Source organism: Xiphophorus maculatus, chromosome 5 (assembly GCF_002775205.1).
Source record: "Xiphophorus maculatus strain JP 163 A chromosome 5, X_maculatus-5.0-male, whole genome shotgun sequence".
Taxonomy (NCBI): domain Eukaryota; kingdom Metazoa; phylum Chordata; class Actinopteri; order Cyprinodontiformes; family Poeciliidae; genus Xiphophorus; species Xiphophorus maculatus.
The window spans coordinates 12,578,801-12,592,829 of record NC_036447.1 but is presented as its reverse complement, the minus strand read 5'-3'; the positions used below and the strand labels follow the sequence as shown (position 1 = coordinate 12,592,829).

Here is a 14,029-nt window from a genome sequence, read left to right as displayed (position 1 = left end):
AACATACCTGAATTGCTTTGATTCTTTGACGCAAATTTAAGAAATTCTATAATCTTCCGGGGCAACAGCACAAAAACAACAACAACAACAACATCAACAAAAAATAAACATAGGCTACATGAACATGAACACAGACAATAGATAGACAAATATTGTTGGTTAATCAGATGTGACTCTCAAAAAATGTAATCACATTTTGTGTCTATGGTTTTCGTTTTTGAAAATATTATTTATTTGAAAGAATTGTGGGAATATTTATGGAAATGATAAATTCCAGTCTGAGCGAGGGGAGAAAAAGAAAATGACGCACTCGGTTATATTTGGTGTGACCAGCAGGGGGCAGTGTGGCGTTGTGTTTGTTCTGTTTGACTTCCTCATTCCAAGTGCCCTTCGTCTGCACATGGGAAAAATAAAGATTTATTTACTCTTAATCTGCAGTCATATATCTGCAGTAAACCTGAGCTGAGCTGCACTGAAAGGAACAGTTGCATGTGTCTTTTTTTCTCCGATTTAACTGGAAGTGTCAGGAAAACTGTTAAAATTACCTATATTTACTAAACAGTAAGTCAGATAGATTTATAATGTTACTGAATATGTAGGAATGCTTTTCTGAATGAGTGGCAGACAAAATGTTTTCTCTACTGTTACACCAGCGGTTGATTACATCGTAAGTGTTGGCTACATTTCACATTTATGATTAAAAACCTTGTTTTTGTCGCAATATTTTATTACCAATTTAAGTCGATAGAAAGTTAGTTTAATATAAATGTTTTTGATCAAAATTCACATGAAAACAGTTTTTTTTTTTGGATTCAGTGTAATATTTGGTGTCTTTGACTTGGAAACTCCATGGGATACCTCAGGAGTAGATAGCTGGGGAGAGGTGACCCAATGTATCAGTCCGGGATAAATGGAAGACAGTGGGTGGATTGATTTTATAACGCCAACCAGTCCTATGAAAGTAAATGAAATAAGAAATGTATACTTTATTTCCTTTTTAATAAAATGTATTAGTTTATATTTCAACGCTAAACCATTAGTTTTTGCAGAAGCATACTACATTTTGGACTGAAAACATGCACTTTGCTTATATTTTCCCCCCTAGAGCAGAGAAACCTATATCAGCATTAGCAGCTACATTTGGTTTTGTCCTTAGGCTCACTGAAGGACTGTGAAGCAGAGAGCGTTTTGCTTAAAATAATCCAAATTCCTTGTAGTGCCCACGTTTTGCCATCATATGGCATTGTTTGACCAAAAACAAAGTTGTTTCTATCCATCCATTTTCTGTACACCCTTGTCCCTAGTGAGTTCAGGAGGGCTGCTGGTGCCTAACTCCAGCGAAAGTTTTGGGCGAGAGGCAGGGTACACCCTGGACAGGTCACCAGTCTGTTGCGGGCAACACAGACACAGACAGGACAAACAATCATCACACACACTCACACCTAGGGAGAATTTAGAGAGACCAATTAACCTGACAGGCATGTTTTTGGCCTGTGGGAGGAAGCCGGAGTACCCGGAGAGAAGCCACGCATGCACAGGGAGAACATGCAAACTCTGGGCCGGGAATCGGCCCGGAGTTTGCATGTGGAAGTTTGCTTGTGGACCTTTTGCTGCAAGGCAACAGTGCTACCAACTGCACCACTGTGCAGCCCTTTCTACTGTAGTTTATAGTTATTTTTATGTATATATATTTAAAAAAAATCTTTAAAATCTTATTGCCCTTTACAGTGTACCTCAACGGGTAAAGGGTAAAGGGTAATTTCACTTTTTATCTTTTTGAAAGCAGCTGTGGACAATATGAGTAAATATTTAGTTGTGAGAAAGTGGTTACCTGCTTACAGATCTTATATATTTATAAAAATGTGTTCACTCAACCTCTACAATATTCTCACATTTTACACTTCTTTACTTTTGCATCACACATTCACTCTGACTGAAAATGCTTTGTGTGTACTTTCTCAGTATGTTTCCCACAGATCCATTGCTGGTGGTGCAATCTCCATTTCCTGTGTAAATTATCACATCCCTCTATGTTAACCATCCAATGCAAGGCTGAAGTCTACTTAAGAGTTTATAAGTTCCTTATAGTTGTTAACTAAGGCTAACAACTATAAGGTTGGTTTCTAGATCTTCTGAAGTTAATATGTTAAAAGCCTGTTTTGGCTTTGGCCCTTTTTGGAATAGTCTTATGTTCAATCAGGTTTCAGGACATACTAATCCAGATTTATGCTAAATAAAGACCATTTTCTTCTGTAAAATATTTGATTCTTCTAACCTCTTAACAGAACCGCACTTGAAAAATTGTCTACTGTATTTAAAGCAGTTCTAGCTCAAACTGTGGCTGCAGAGTTGTCACTTTAATGCAGATCTTTACAATTGATATTGCTGAATTTATGTACTTGCACAAGAGCATTTAAAAATGTACATGTTTTTATATATTTTTCAAAAAACATTTCCAAGATGTTTCAATAAAAAACCATAGCTTGATATTAGGGTAAAAAAATCTGTTTATTCACAATTATTCTTTCGATACATGTGATGGGAAAAATTCAACATTTACACAACGTATCAAAAATAGAAACTAAGTTCAGAAGAAAAAAATATGAAGAGGAAAAGGACTTTACACATGAACAAGTTTGATTTTTGAAATGAATTCTTTATACATGACTCACATTAGAATTATGTTAATTATTTACAGAATAGCTTTCTAAAGTTACAAGACGCTGTTAATGACATGTAATACTTTCTTGGAAAAGATTTTCTTTTCCCGGTATCCATTCTCCGGCCTGTCAGTTCTTGCAGACAGCAAACTTTGTACCTGTTTACATTCAAAGCTTCCATGATGAAAATCTATGCTTTGGGGGTTTGTTCTTGGACTTTCTGCCTATAAAGAAAGAAATTATTATATTTTATAAGTATTGTCACCTCAAAAACTATCCATGTGACACACATATTATTACAAATAATTTGTAATGATAATTATGTAGGAATGTGGCTCAAGCTTTATTCATCTGGCAGTGATTGCAACTTACCGGAAATGTTAAAGTTACAAACTACGTACATGTTCTCTGTTATCATACGCTACTCAAATCTGTGACTAAGCATGAATAGGTAACTCATAAAAAACTGGCGCTGCCATGCAGCTAAGACTTAGGTGTCATATAACTGTTCTGTTGTAGCCTGTTTCTCATACGGCAGGTTCAAATGCCTATTCTCCACTCAGTCCCTTTTAATGATTGCCTTAAAACAACAACTCTGTTCTCAAACTGAGTATCTCAAAACTTTACACATTTCTGTTAAAGTCCATGTTTCTGTGATGTAAAAAAAAGAAAGAAAGAAAAAAAAAGAAAAATCACGGGTTCATGATAAATCATTTCAAATATTTGTCCCCTTTTATTTAACATGCATCCTGTACAGTTCAAGTGAAAACTAGGAAATCTTTATCCAGGAAAGAAATCACTAAAAATAAAAACTGTAATGATGTGGTTACATAATTGTGCATCCTAAATACTATTAAGTCAGTTTAAAATAAATAAATTTTCTCAGTCTTCTTTGGCAGGAATCATTTTAACTTGCCAGTGTTAGCCGACTCTGTAAAGGTTCCCCAAACTTACAGTCAATGAATTAAAATTTGTGTTTTGATTAGGCTTGTTTGGCAGATTAAAAATACCTTTTGATGAGAACAACATTTCATCAGGCATTAAACTTATCTTTCATCAATCCCGAAAAAATGTTTTCATTTATTGGATATTATATATTTTTCATCATAATCATCATAATTACTATATGTATAAAACTATGATTCATATATTTATTTAAATATGATGTATTTAACTTACCGAATCGAGTTACTGAAATTGTTTTCCAATTAAACTCTGCAATAAATATCACATTCAAGATGGAAGATTTATTTGAATTGATTTGTCATGGTCTACTTTTTAAAAATCAAAAACCTGACTTTTTGCCAGTGGTATAAACACTTCAGAGGACTATTGTTTCTGTTCAGAGTGAGCTCACTTACCTTGCACGCCTGTTCTTTAGCAACTTTTGGACCCATGGAGCTTTTGGATCCAGGCAAACCTTTCGCTTTTCCATCTTAAGAGTTGCTCTGTGGGATCAAAGACACATCCAAGACATCAAAAACTAAAGTACCTTGAGAGGACTTTTGCTTTCAAAAAGACCCATAAAAATACTGCCAATTGCTTCAGCAAGTGTGCAGAGCAACTTTTCCTGAATTACTCACATGATTTGAATTTCTGCACAGTGGGAGCTCACAGGATGCACCTCCAATGCCACTATGCGACGGCCAATGGGCTTTCTTTCCTTGGTAATGCAACGACAGCGCAGATTCACCACTTGATTTCCCACAACACTACCTGAAGTTTTAGAAGATAAAGTCAGAAAGTCAATATCTTTACACAAGAAAATCGCTGACATGGATACAAACATGTATTTGACAGATGGACTCACCTTCATGTATGGTCAGGAAAACCAGGATGGCCACAACAACAGTGCTCAGAGACATATCTGCCTGGAGAGTGAATTTAAAAGTTTAAAATCTAATCCTTAATGTGGCTCCCATAAATGCAAGGACAGTGAAATGAAAAGCTTGCCTGTTCCCTTTCCAGCAGTAGAGTGTGTTGCAAGACTGCTCTGCAGACACTTGATTATTTTTTTATAAGTGCCTCCTCCGCTCTTTTAAGAGAAGAGGGGAGTTTTTCTTTTTTACTGCAGGTCAAACAAGAGTCGTCTGGAATAAATTTTCAGCATTTGACAGTTTGGTTCCTTTTAAATGAGCTCAAGCTGTGTGGCGGTCAGTCTGTGTTTGGTTTCAAGATTTTGACAGCAAAGTTTAGCACAGAAGGAACACTTTTAAATGTATAATTTCATTTCACAAAAAAATAATTTTCCAATTTAAACCAAGTCATTGCTGTTGCATGTATGAGTTCTTAGTGGTAAACTATCTGGAACAAATCAGCTCTGAAGCAACTGTTCCCCTGCAGCTGTATTGCAACATCTTACATTGTTTGGATTCAGGAGACTCCAGATATATTTATGTTTATGTAAATGTCGCTTTGGTTAAACTACATGCGAACCCAAGCTATTGTTATGCAGACATCTATCTAAATTCTGGCTCCTGCATATAATATCTCTTTTATCTTAACAGTGCTATGTCACAATAAGACAGCATGCATGTCCAGACATGACAGTTAACATTCAAGCACATATGCATGCTGTTTGGTCTCCCACCCACAGAAATTTGACCTGAATCCAAGATTTGTCCACTTGCCGAACACGGGTCAGTAAAACTCCATGTCTTATCTCCTCCTTTGCTCTTCGCCTGCCGTGGGTTATTTCATAAACTCCTCCAGATTTCCAGGAATTCCCACACGCTCGTCTTCTGCTTTCAGTCGAGTATCACTTCCTCGTGTTTAAAGGATTTATATTAACCCCAGTCACTCCCGTGCTCCAGCTGAATTTAAGCTATTGTAAACATACTGCAAAAAAACTGACACGTGAAAGACAAAACATACTTACAACATTGCACACACACAGAAACAAAGAGAGAGAAAACAAGACGTGATGATAAGCTGATGACTCATTCCTGATTTTCCCAGCTCTTGTTTGTGCACATTTTATATTAGGCTTTGCATTCATTTGCAAATCTATGTGACAAGGCAACAGTAACGGCGTAAAAAACCAGTTTGCCTAAGAAGATAGAGACATATAAGTGTACGAGGTATATCCACTATACTCAAGCATTTCCTTGCAAACCTTTTTACATTTTATCAAATTAATACAAACTTCTTTGGTATTTAAAGTGATAGACCAAAACAAAGTAGTGCAATAGTGTTGAGTGGAAGAACAATAATAAGTGGTTTGTAACATTTGTAACATTTTTTGCACAAAAAGCTGAAAAGAGTGGCATAATTTTATATTTTGCCCCAGTGAGATGTTGGATTTAGCATTTCTATGTGACATGTTCAAAGGCATAGATCTTGTTTTCTTGATCTAACGCTGCTTTTAACTTCTCCACATCCCTGACCTACCTGCTGTGCCCTGGTCTTCATGATACATTTTGTTTTTAAATAAATATTTTCTAAGAAAACACCAAGGCCAATACAGAATGGTGGGATTCAGTGTGATTAAGTAGTGCACTTTTGACTTGGCTGAACTGGTTGCACCCAATTTTATTCAGGTGAATGACTGTAAAGGCTTCTTAATGCAAATTCAGACCTGTTGTGAGAATTTGAAGGACTAATTGACCATAAAATTCTGTTTTTAGTTTATAAATCATCGATCTGCTGTGGTTGTTTCAACCTTCCAGACCTCTCAGGTCTTCTGGTTCTGGCCTGTTCTGCATCCCCAGAACCAGAACCAAACCTAGAAAGGCAGCATTCAGCTTCTATGCACCACAAATCTGTAACAAACTTCCAGGAAACTGCAAAACTGCTGAAACATTAAATTCCTTTAAATCAAGACTAAACCCCTGCCTGTTTAGAGTTGCTTCTGACCTATAATCACTGGAACATTGATCAACATAGTGATTGTTACTGGTTTCTCAGTTGCAGACTGTATGATGTTTTTATGACTTTTTATTTGTGTTTTTATGAAGTAAAGTACTTAGAACTGTCTTGTTGCTGAAATGTGCTATGCAAACAAACTTGGTTCATTGATTGATTGATAGTGTCCACACCTTTGTGTGAGCAGGAAACGGCCGATAAAGAAAAGAATAATAGGAAAACAGGATGATGAATGTGAGATGATGTGCACTCTTTATCTTGGACATCTGTCCCTTTACTGACCTGTGTTTTGTAGAAGATGTGAGGGTAAGGAAATCCTTTATGGAAAAGCTTGTATCAGCACACTACATACTAGAGGAATTGATGGTACATCCACAACTGTGAGAGAAAGGAATGTTTTACTGTTGGGGGAGGGATAAGAAGTGTCTGCAGCTTGACCCTGTGTGCCTTCAGAGCAGAGCAGGAGGCTGTGTTGACCTTTTCTCTTTACTGCTTCTCAGCTGTTCTTATCTAATTAAGAGTTGAAGTTCAGTTTACCAAAACATGCTGTACTTTTCACAATATTCTAATAGAAAGTGTAAAACTATGCATAAATTCCTATTTACCCATTTATCATTACAATGAGTTAGCATATCTAACTAAGCCTTTATGAGATAAATTATAATTTGTGATACATCATTGTCGAAATGTGTAAAAATTCAAGGGGCATCAATATTTTTGGTATATTACAATACTATTTTTTTTGCCATGTCAAGGAAGGCTTTGCAGCATTTGTTGTCTTTCTATAATGTTAATCTGATTACAAAAATGTCTGGTACCAGTCAGATTTCTTCTGCATGTATAAATTTTCACAACATAATAAATAAATGAATAAATAAATAAATCTCAAGGCTTTACCTACAGTAGGAATAAATGCACATTTTAGATTACGTGTGCCAAGTCTATAACAAGCAGAAGAAGAACAAAAAATACAACTTGAATACTCTTTAGTATAATCTTCTGATTATCTACAAATCTTGCTAAACAAGCACACAAAGAAGCTCCTTGATTAAGTTGAAACTGAAAACAAATCTGCAAATCATAGTGCTCTGGGATCCTGTGTCAGAATGAAAAGTTTTTACCTAGAAGAGGCCTGGGAAAGATTTTCACAGAGGGCCATCTTGATCCAGTTAAATAAATTAATCGCATGGATGGAAATATTGGCAAGTTTCAAAAATGTAGTGAAAGTTGTCTCTGTTTTGTTGTAACTTAGTTTGAATTAGATATTATTTTGGAAGACGCTGATGTTTTTGTTCTCCTTTTTATAATGATGAAAAGTTTCTAGGCTTTTTTTTTTTTTTTTACAAAGTTTGGTTTTAACATAAATACTTCCTGCACACATTTCTACCCAACAGATTTAATTGTTCAATTAAATCATTCACCCCTTGTTGAAATATCTTTGATTAAACATGATTTTGGAAAGCTGTGTTGAAACCCACTTACCACATCCACATTTGATCCATGCTATACTAGAAAAATGAAGAAATCACTTACTTGTTGTACAAGAACAGATGCGAAAAAGTCACTGACTCACAATGAAATTTCTAAAGCATAGTGACTGCCATGAACCACAATATTATTCACAATTACAGCCGGCGTACAGCAGTGGTGCCCATGTCCTCTTCCCAGAGCTGAAAGGTCTACCAGAATTACTCCACAAATGCATCATCAACTCCTCCAGGAAGCCACAAAAAGCTCTCACTTTCCTCAGTTAATTTCAGAGTTCATGATTCAAAGAGACTTGGCAGTAAAGTCATCCAAATATGAAGATGTATTTACATATTTGTTTCAGGAGGAATGAAGCATCATTGTTGTCTCCCAGAAGGTCTAATTATGAAAATATGAAAAACTTGTTTCATGATACTGGATGCAGAGTGAAAAGATTTATTCTTTTTGTGTATTTTTTAAAAGGTATTCCTTCCAACACATCACATCCATTAGCAGTACAATAAGATACTGACCTGTTAATGGCTTTTGCTGAGGCGTAATTTAGGAATATCCCATTTCTGCAAACAGTGCTTGAAGATAAATTTTTTCTTACTTCCTGTGTGATCACATGTGGGTGTCAAGTCTATTTCCCCCATTTGGTACATGTGTGTGTGTGTGTGTGTATTGGTGTGTGTGTGTAAATCCTGAATGATGATGCAATAAGAAATATTGTTAATATAATTTAAAAGAATGTTTTGTGCTAAAGAAACTTGGTATCAACCTGAATATTTTTATACATACATTTTAATAATAACCTGATTTTGGAAAATTCACCAGAAATGGAGCTGATTTTTAAAGGAAGCAGTGAAAATGAACATGTGTCTCATTCTGTCTCATGCTGGTCACATGCTGCTTTTAACTCACCTGATGAACATGATGTAATGTCAACTGCAACGGACAAAATGCTGAAAATCAAATAACTTTCCAGTGTTCATCACATGTTTCACTTTTAACCATATCACTTTCACTTTTAACCGCATGTTTGAACCATATCCATTTTTCATTTCCGTGTAATAAAGTCAAAGCTGACCAAAGATAGAGATGTAGGATGAAAAATTATTTTCCTTTCTTTTTCAGATATATTTAATTCCTATTTACAAGAAAATAAAATGTAAACAACACACATATGCAAATGCATATTCACACTCAGTTGCCTTTTTCACAGTTTATCACACTACAAGTATAAATTGTAGTCTATCTATATTTTATATAACGGACCAATGCAACGCAAAGTAGGACATGATTGTGGTTTTCATTTTTTAAAATCTAAAAAGAGTGAAAGAGTGGCAGTCCCTTACACAGTACGATGCAGAAGACAACCCTTTATTGTAACTGTACCTGTAAGTCTTTTTTGAGACTGAGGTTTATCTTTGTAAGGTAGCTCAAGTTCAGAAAGATTGGAGAGGGTCTTTAAAAAGCAATGTTAAAGTTTTGTTGCAGATTCTTAATTTGGTTTAAGCGTAGACAAGTAAGGGATCATGCCATTTTCATTTTTGGATTGATTGAACAAGGCTCTGTGTTGTATATTGATTTATGAGAATAAACCACACTTTGAACTTCTCCACAACTTGCTGTTTTTCAAAGCAGATGGTCACATTGAATTTTATTAAGGGACATAAGATTAAAGACAACTGAAAATATATGTGTCAACAATTTTAATATGTATTTTTAAAAAGCACACTTCTCAGTTTTCCATTTGTTTGTGTAGGCTTAGTGGACTGAGGATTGTGGTTGCAATGTAGGAAAATAAGAAAAAGCTTTGGACGGAATATAGTGGAAAGGCACTGAAGTCACAAACATAAGCATATCATACCTTGGAAGTAACTCAGAGTACAGTAATAAATGATAAATTATTGTGTCAATACCAGAAGACATCATCCCTTGACCCCAAGTTACCCAAGACTGTTTAGTAAGTAGATGCAGTGACGCCGGGACAGACGGGTCGGAGCCTGTTGAATTAGTCTCAGGCTTTATTCACATGAAAGTTTCTGGCTTACAGCCTGGTGTTGTTTTAAAAGTGTCAAGCACAAGGAATTCAAAGTTTGATGAATTCACTGATGATAAGTCTGTTAATCTTCTTGCAAAATCATGCTTGTAGGGACACAAAAATTTCAACGGTTTATAACGGCCAAAATGATTTCCCTCTCCGTATTCTCTTTGGTATTCAGGTGCTGCAGGTACTCAGTCGAAGACATGTGTTTACACAGTCTGAAGATTTAAGTGATATGACAGTGGGAATAATAGATACGCCAGCAGGCCAGCAGATATGCAGATAGTTATCATTCACCCCCATTAATCCACATGCTATAAGTATAATTCTTTTAATTATCTATCATCTACCAAACAATTATAAATTGTACTCTAATACACACAATTTGTCAGTGCACAGGTACAATATGCTAACAAAACAATAGACATATGTAAAAAAGCAGTTATGCATTACTCAGTTATTACAGTCTGTGTTTTTCCTTGTGACAGGTCTGAATGAGAGACAGTGAAATGAAGCAGCGTAAATTCCCACTCTGTGATTCCTGTCTTGCACAACACTCTGGCATGGGGAAGTGAGTCACTTCCACGACTGAGAATAAAAGCTGGGACTTCTCTCCGCCAGATTCAAACAGCAGCTGGAGAAAGCAGCAAAACCTGGAAGAGCAGAGGACAAGAGGAACAGAGAGAAAGACGTCTGTTGCAGAATAGAAGAAATCTTTTTGTTGTCAAGAAATATTTATTAGAAAGTTCTTATCTCTTCTCACAAGTGAATTAGTTACAGACTTTTTTGAAGCCAAAATGAAGAAAAGCAGCATTATTACCCTCTCCGTCTTAATCTTCTTGACCTTCCCCACCATCAGCGAAGGTAAGCCTCAGTTTTTTTAGTTCATAAAACTATAACTCCGTTGGCAGTTTTGCTTATGTGGACTGGGATTTATCTGGACTTTATGACCATATTAATTTGTAATCTCCACACAGGAATGAGCCTGAGAAGCTTAGGAGTGGAGCTGCACTGCCGCTGCATCCAGACTGAGAGCAGACCCATAGGGCGCCACATAGAGAAAGTGGAGCTGATTCCTGCCAACTCTCACTGCGAGGAGACTGAGATCATGTAAGAACCAATTTCCTGCCTCATTCTGATGATGTTGATGATGATTTTTATCGTTGTAATTGCATTGGTATATGAAAACTCATTGTTTTCACTTTGTGTTGCAGTGCCACTCTAAAAAAGAATGGCCAAGAAGTTTGCCTGGACCCTGAGGCTCTGTGGGTGAAGAAAATAATTCAGAGGATCATGTCAAAGTAAGATTTAGCTTGAACCTTTCCGTAATATAATATACAGATGTACAATTTTAAAGCCTAGAGTTCAAACCACAAAGTATTTATAGTTTTTTTCTGATTCTTCTTCTCTGCAGCAAGAAACGATGAGGAGAAGTGAATAAAGGCAGCGACTTCAAAGAATCAAAAGGATTGGCCTGGTCTGACGATGGGTCACTAAACTTTGATTCACCTGATGCTGAAAACTACAGCATCTTTGTCCTCAAATTGTTTGCATCAAACACTCTGTTTATTAACTTACCACCCCCTCTTTGTATGCTTTATGCTTTATGTACATAGAAAGTTCGGAAGATTGCACTATTGTTTTTATTTCTATTTATTTATCTATGTATTTATAAATTGGAAATCTTATTTAAAATTTTAAATAAATATCTTAAATGGAAATATTTTACATGTATTTCTTTCGAATATCCTTCAGTGTGAAGCTGTGTGGCAAATATCAAACAAGTGTGCCACCTGCAGTATGCATGAGTCAGTGCATTCTGTCTTGGTTGTGGGCTTGTCAGACTCTTGCATCCGAAACAAATTCTAACTTTTAGTAAGAATAGAAGTTATTTCTACATGTATTAGAAGTATTTTCCTACATGTTGAAAATATCCAAGATATCATAGCTATCCCTAGTCAGGATAAGTAAATTATGAAAAGTTTGAAAAAAAAATCTGTTTCTAGTAGTACATGTATTTGTTTTATGCTAAATTGTACATACTACATATTGGTGAGCCATCTGTTAATATTTACTGTACAACCCCGTTTTGCCAGCACTTAGTTTTCTCATTTTGTATTTGAAAGTTGGAGTACAGAAACTGAGAACCGGGAGTCTCAATTCTCCAGAGTCCTGATGCTCTTTTCACTTCAACTCACCACCAAGAACGAGTATAAACATATTTTTTTCAGTTGTTCTGGTTGACAAACTATTTGGTTTTTTTGAGTTGGCTATAACCTTTGGGTTATTATCCTGTCAAAAGACCCACTGCTGACCCTTTTTTATTTGGTTTTCTAAAACAAGCCAACAGATTTTCATTTAAAATCTCCAAGTGCATACTCCACCAAGATTCCCATATTTGGAGAAGTAGAACAAAATCAAAGTTCATGAACTGTACGTCACAGTAAGTATGTGGTTTCCCACATATTCATCCATGGTGGACAATTGAAACCCGATATTTACAAACACTATACAAAAAGATGCATAACTGTTTTATTCTCAACATTTGAAATTAACCCAGACTAAACTGTTGCTGTTTTAGGACAGTTAGGTTTACCAAACTAATTTGCTAAACAGATGAAATTGCCTAAATATATAATTTTCTCTGAAATTCAGAAATTTACATGGCTTTTCTTATAAGTTCATCTATAACTAATTTGAACTAAATGAAGGCCCAACTGTGAATGTTTTAAGGGCACACAATCAAACAGACCGCATTCTTGTCTGACAGCAAGGAAAAATCAAGAGAAATCCACGAGACATGATATAAGGAAGAGAACTGTGGACATCCACAAGTCAAGTTCATCCTTGGGTTCAACTCCCAAATCCCTGAGGCACATTTTTCATCTGTTTAATAATAAATACAACAAAACCCTTCATGGGAATGTCCACCTGTTATACTGGTGAGAAAGACGACATGTTCTAACTAGAGCGACTGTGGGAAAATAGCTAGAATGGGTATACAGGAAAAAAACCCTGTAATAATCATGCTAGGAATATAAAAAAAATAAGAATAAAGCATACATAGAACACCATAAATGACAAATCTAATCAAAATATTATGATCTTGGGCTGTTTAGTTGGGTTTTGTTTGTTTCTGTGTTTCTTAGTTCCTCTTGTATTTAATCAACTATGATTTTGTTTTACTTCAGTTCAGTCCTTTCCTAATTATTTTAGTTTCATTATTATTCTGTGTTATTTATTATTTTTATTAGATTAGTCTTGTTTTAGCTTCACTTTAGCTCAGTTCTTCTTAGTGGTTTTAGTCATGTTTACTTCTTCTAGTTATTCTTCGTTGCTCTAGTTTAATTATATCTTGTGTCTATTATTCTTTAGTGCTAGATTTATTTTCTAGTCCCCTGTGCTTCTCTCTCTCTCTCTTTCTCTTTCTCCTCAGTCTGTCTTTCTCTTCTCTCCCCTCACACCTGCGTTCAGTTCGCCAATCAGCCTGGTCCTTTGTTTCAGCAATCAACCTCCTAGTGCATAAGCTTCTCTTTTTCAGCCACTCCTTGCTGGTTCCTTTTGTTGCCCCTCTCCTTTGCCTGTATGCTCCTTGTGGCTACTCACATCTGTTTCTGGATAGCTATGGATTTATTATTTTGTATTTTTCGCTAGTTCTTGTGGTTTTTGTAAGTTTTTGTATTTCCTTTTCCTTAAATATTTTCTGTCCTTTACTCTATGCCTCCAGTCATCTGCATTTGGGTTCATCGTCAAACACCAATTATGACACAAAAGCTCTCAGATAACAAAGTACTTCCATGGTTGGAGATGAAATAACATTATATCGTAATATAAATTTTAAACTGATTTGTATTTGTTTCCTGGTCCAGCGATAGGAGTTGTTCAAAAATGATCGTTTTTGAATTTTATTTTATAAAATCTATGTTCTTTTGCTAATTTTTAAGCTATTTTCAAACTCCTGCAGAAATTGAGGTATAATTGTGTTGAC

The 14,029-nt window shown here is 35.6% G+C and overlaps 2 protein-coding genes across 4 annotated transcripts; one reads left to right on the top strand and one right to left on the bottom strand.

Moving 5' to 3' along the window:
• Positions 1-2,489: 2,489 nt before the first annotated feature.
• Positions 2,490-5,549, bottom strand: LOC102217432 (interleukin-8-like). Of its 3 annotated transcripts, none has more exons than XM_023333233.1 (5): positions 5,266-5,549; positions 4,471-4,531; positions 4,244-4,376; positions 4,022-4,108; positions 2,490-2,884 (listed from the first exon to the last, which is right to left on the bottom strand). In XM_023333233.1, exons 2-5 carry the CDS (start codon positions 4,523-4,525, stop codon positions 2,851-2,853), a joined length of 309 nt encoding a protein of 102 aa, XP_023189001.1. In that variant the 5' UTR covers positions 4,526-4,531; positions 5,266-5,549; the 3' UTR covers positions 2,490-2,850. The 3 variants fall into 3 exon arrangements, with proteins under 3 accessions (XP_023189001.1, XP_023189002.1, XP_005805083.1); XM_023333234.1 differs by having other exon boundaries at positions 5,291-5,549; XM_005805026.3 differs by lacking the exon at positions 5,266-5,549 and adding an exon at positions 4,614-5,242.
• A 5,097-nt stretch (positions 5,550-10,646) lies between these two features.
• On the top strand, positions 10,647-11,744 carry LOC102217177 (interleukin-8-like). The gene is made up of 4 exons (XM_005805025.2): positions 10,647-10,905; positions 11,019-11,151; positions 11,256-11,342; positions 11,456-11,744. Exons 1-4 carry the CDS (start codon positions 10,839-10,841, stop codon positions 11,466-11,468), a joined length of 300 nt encoding a protein of 99 aa, XP_005805082.1. The 5' UTR covers positions 10,647-10,838; the 3' UTR covers positions 11,469-11,744.
• Positions 11,745-14,029: the final 2,285 nt, after the last annotated feature.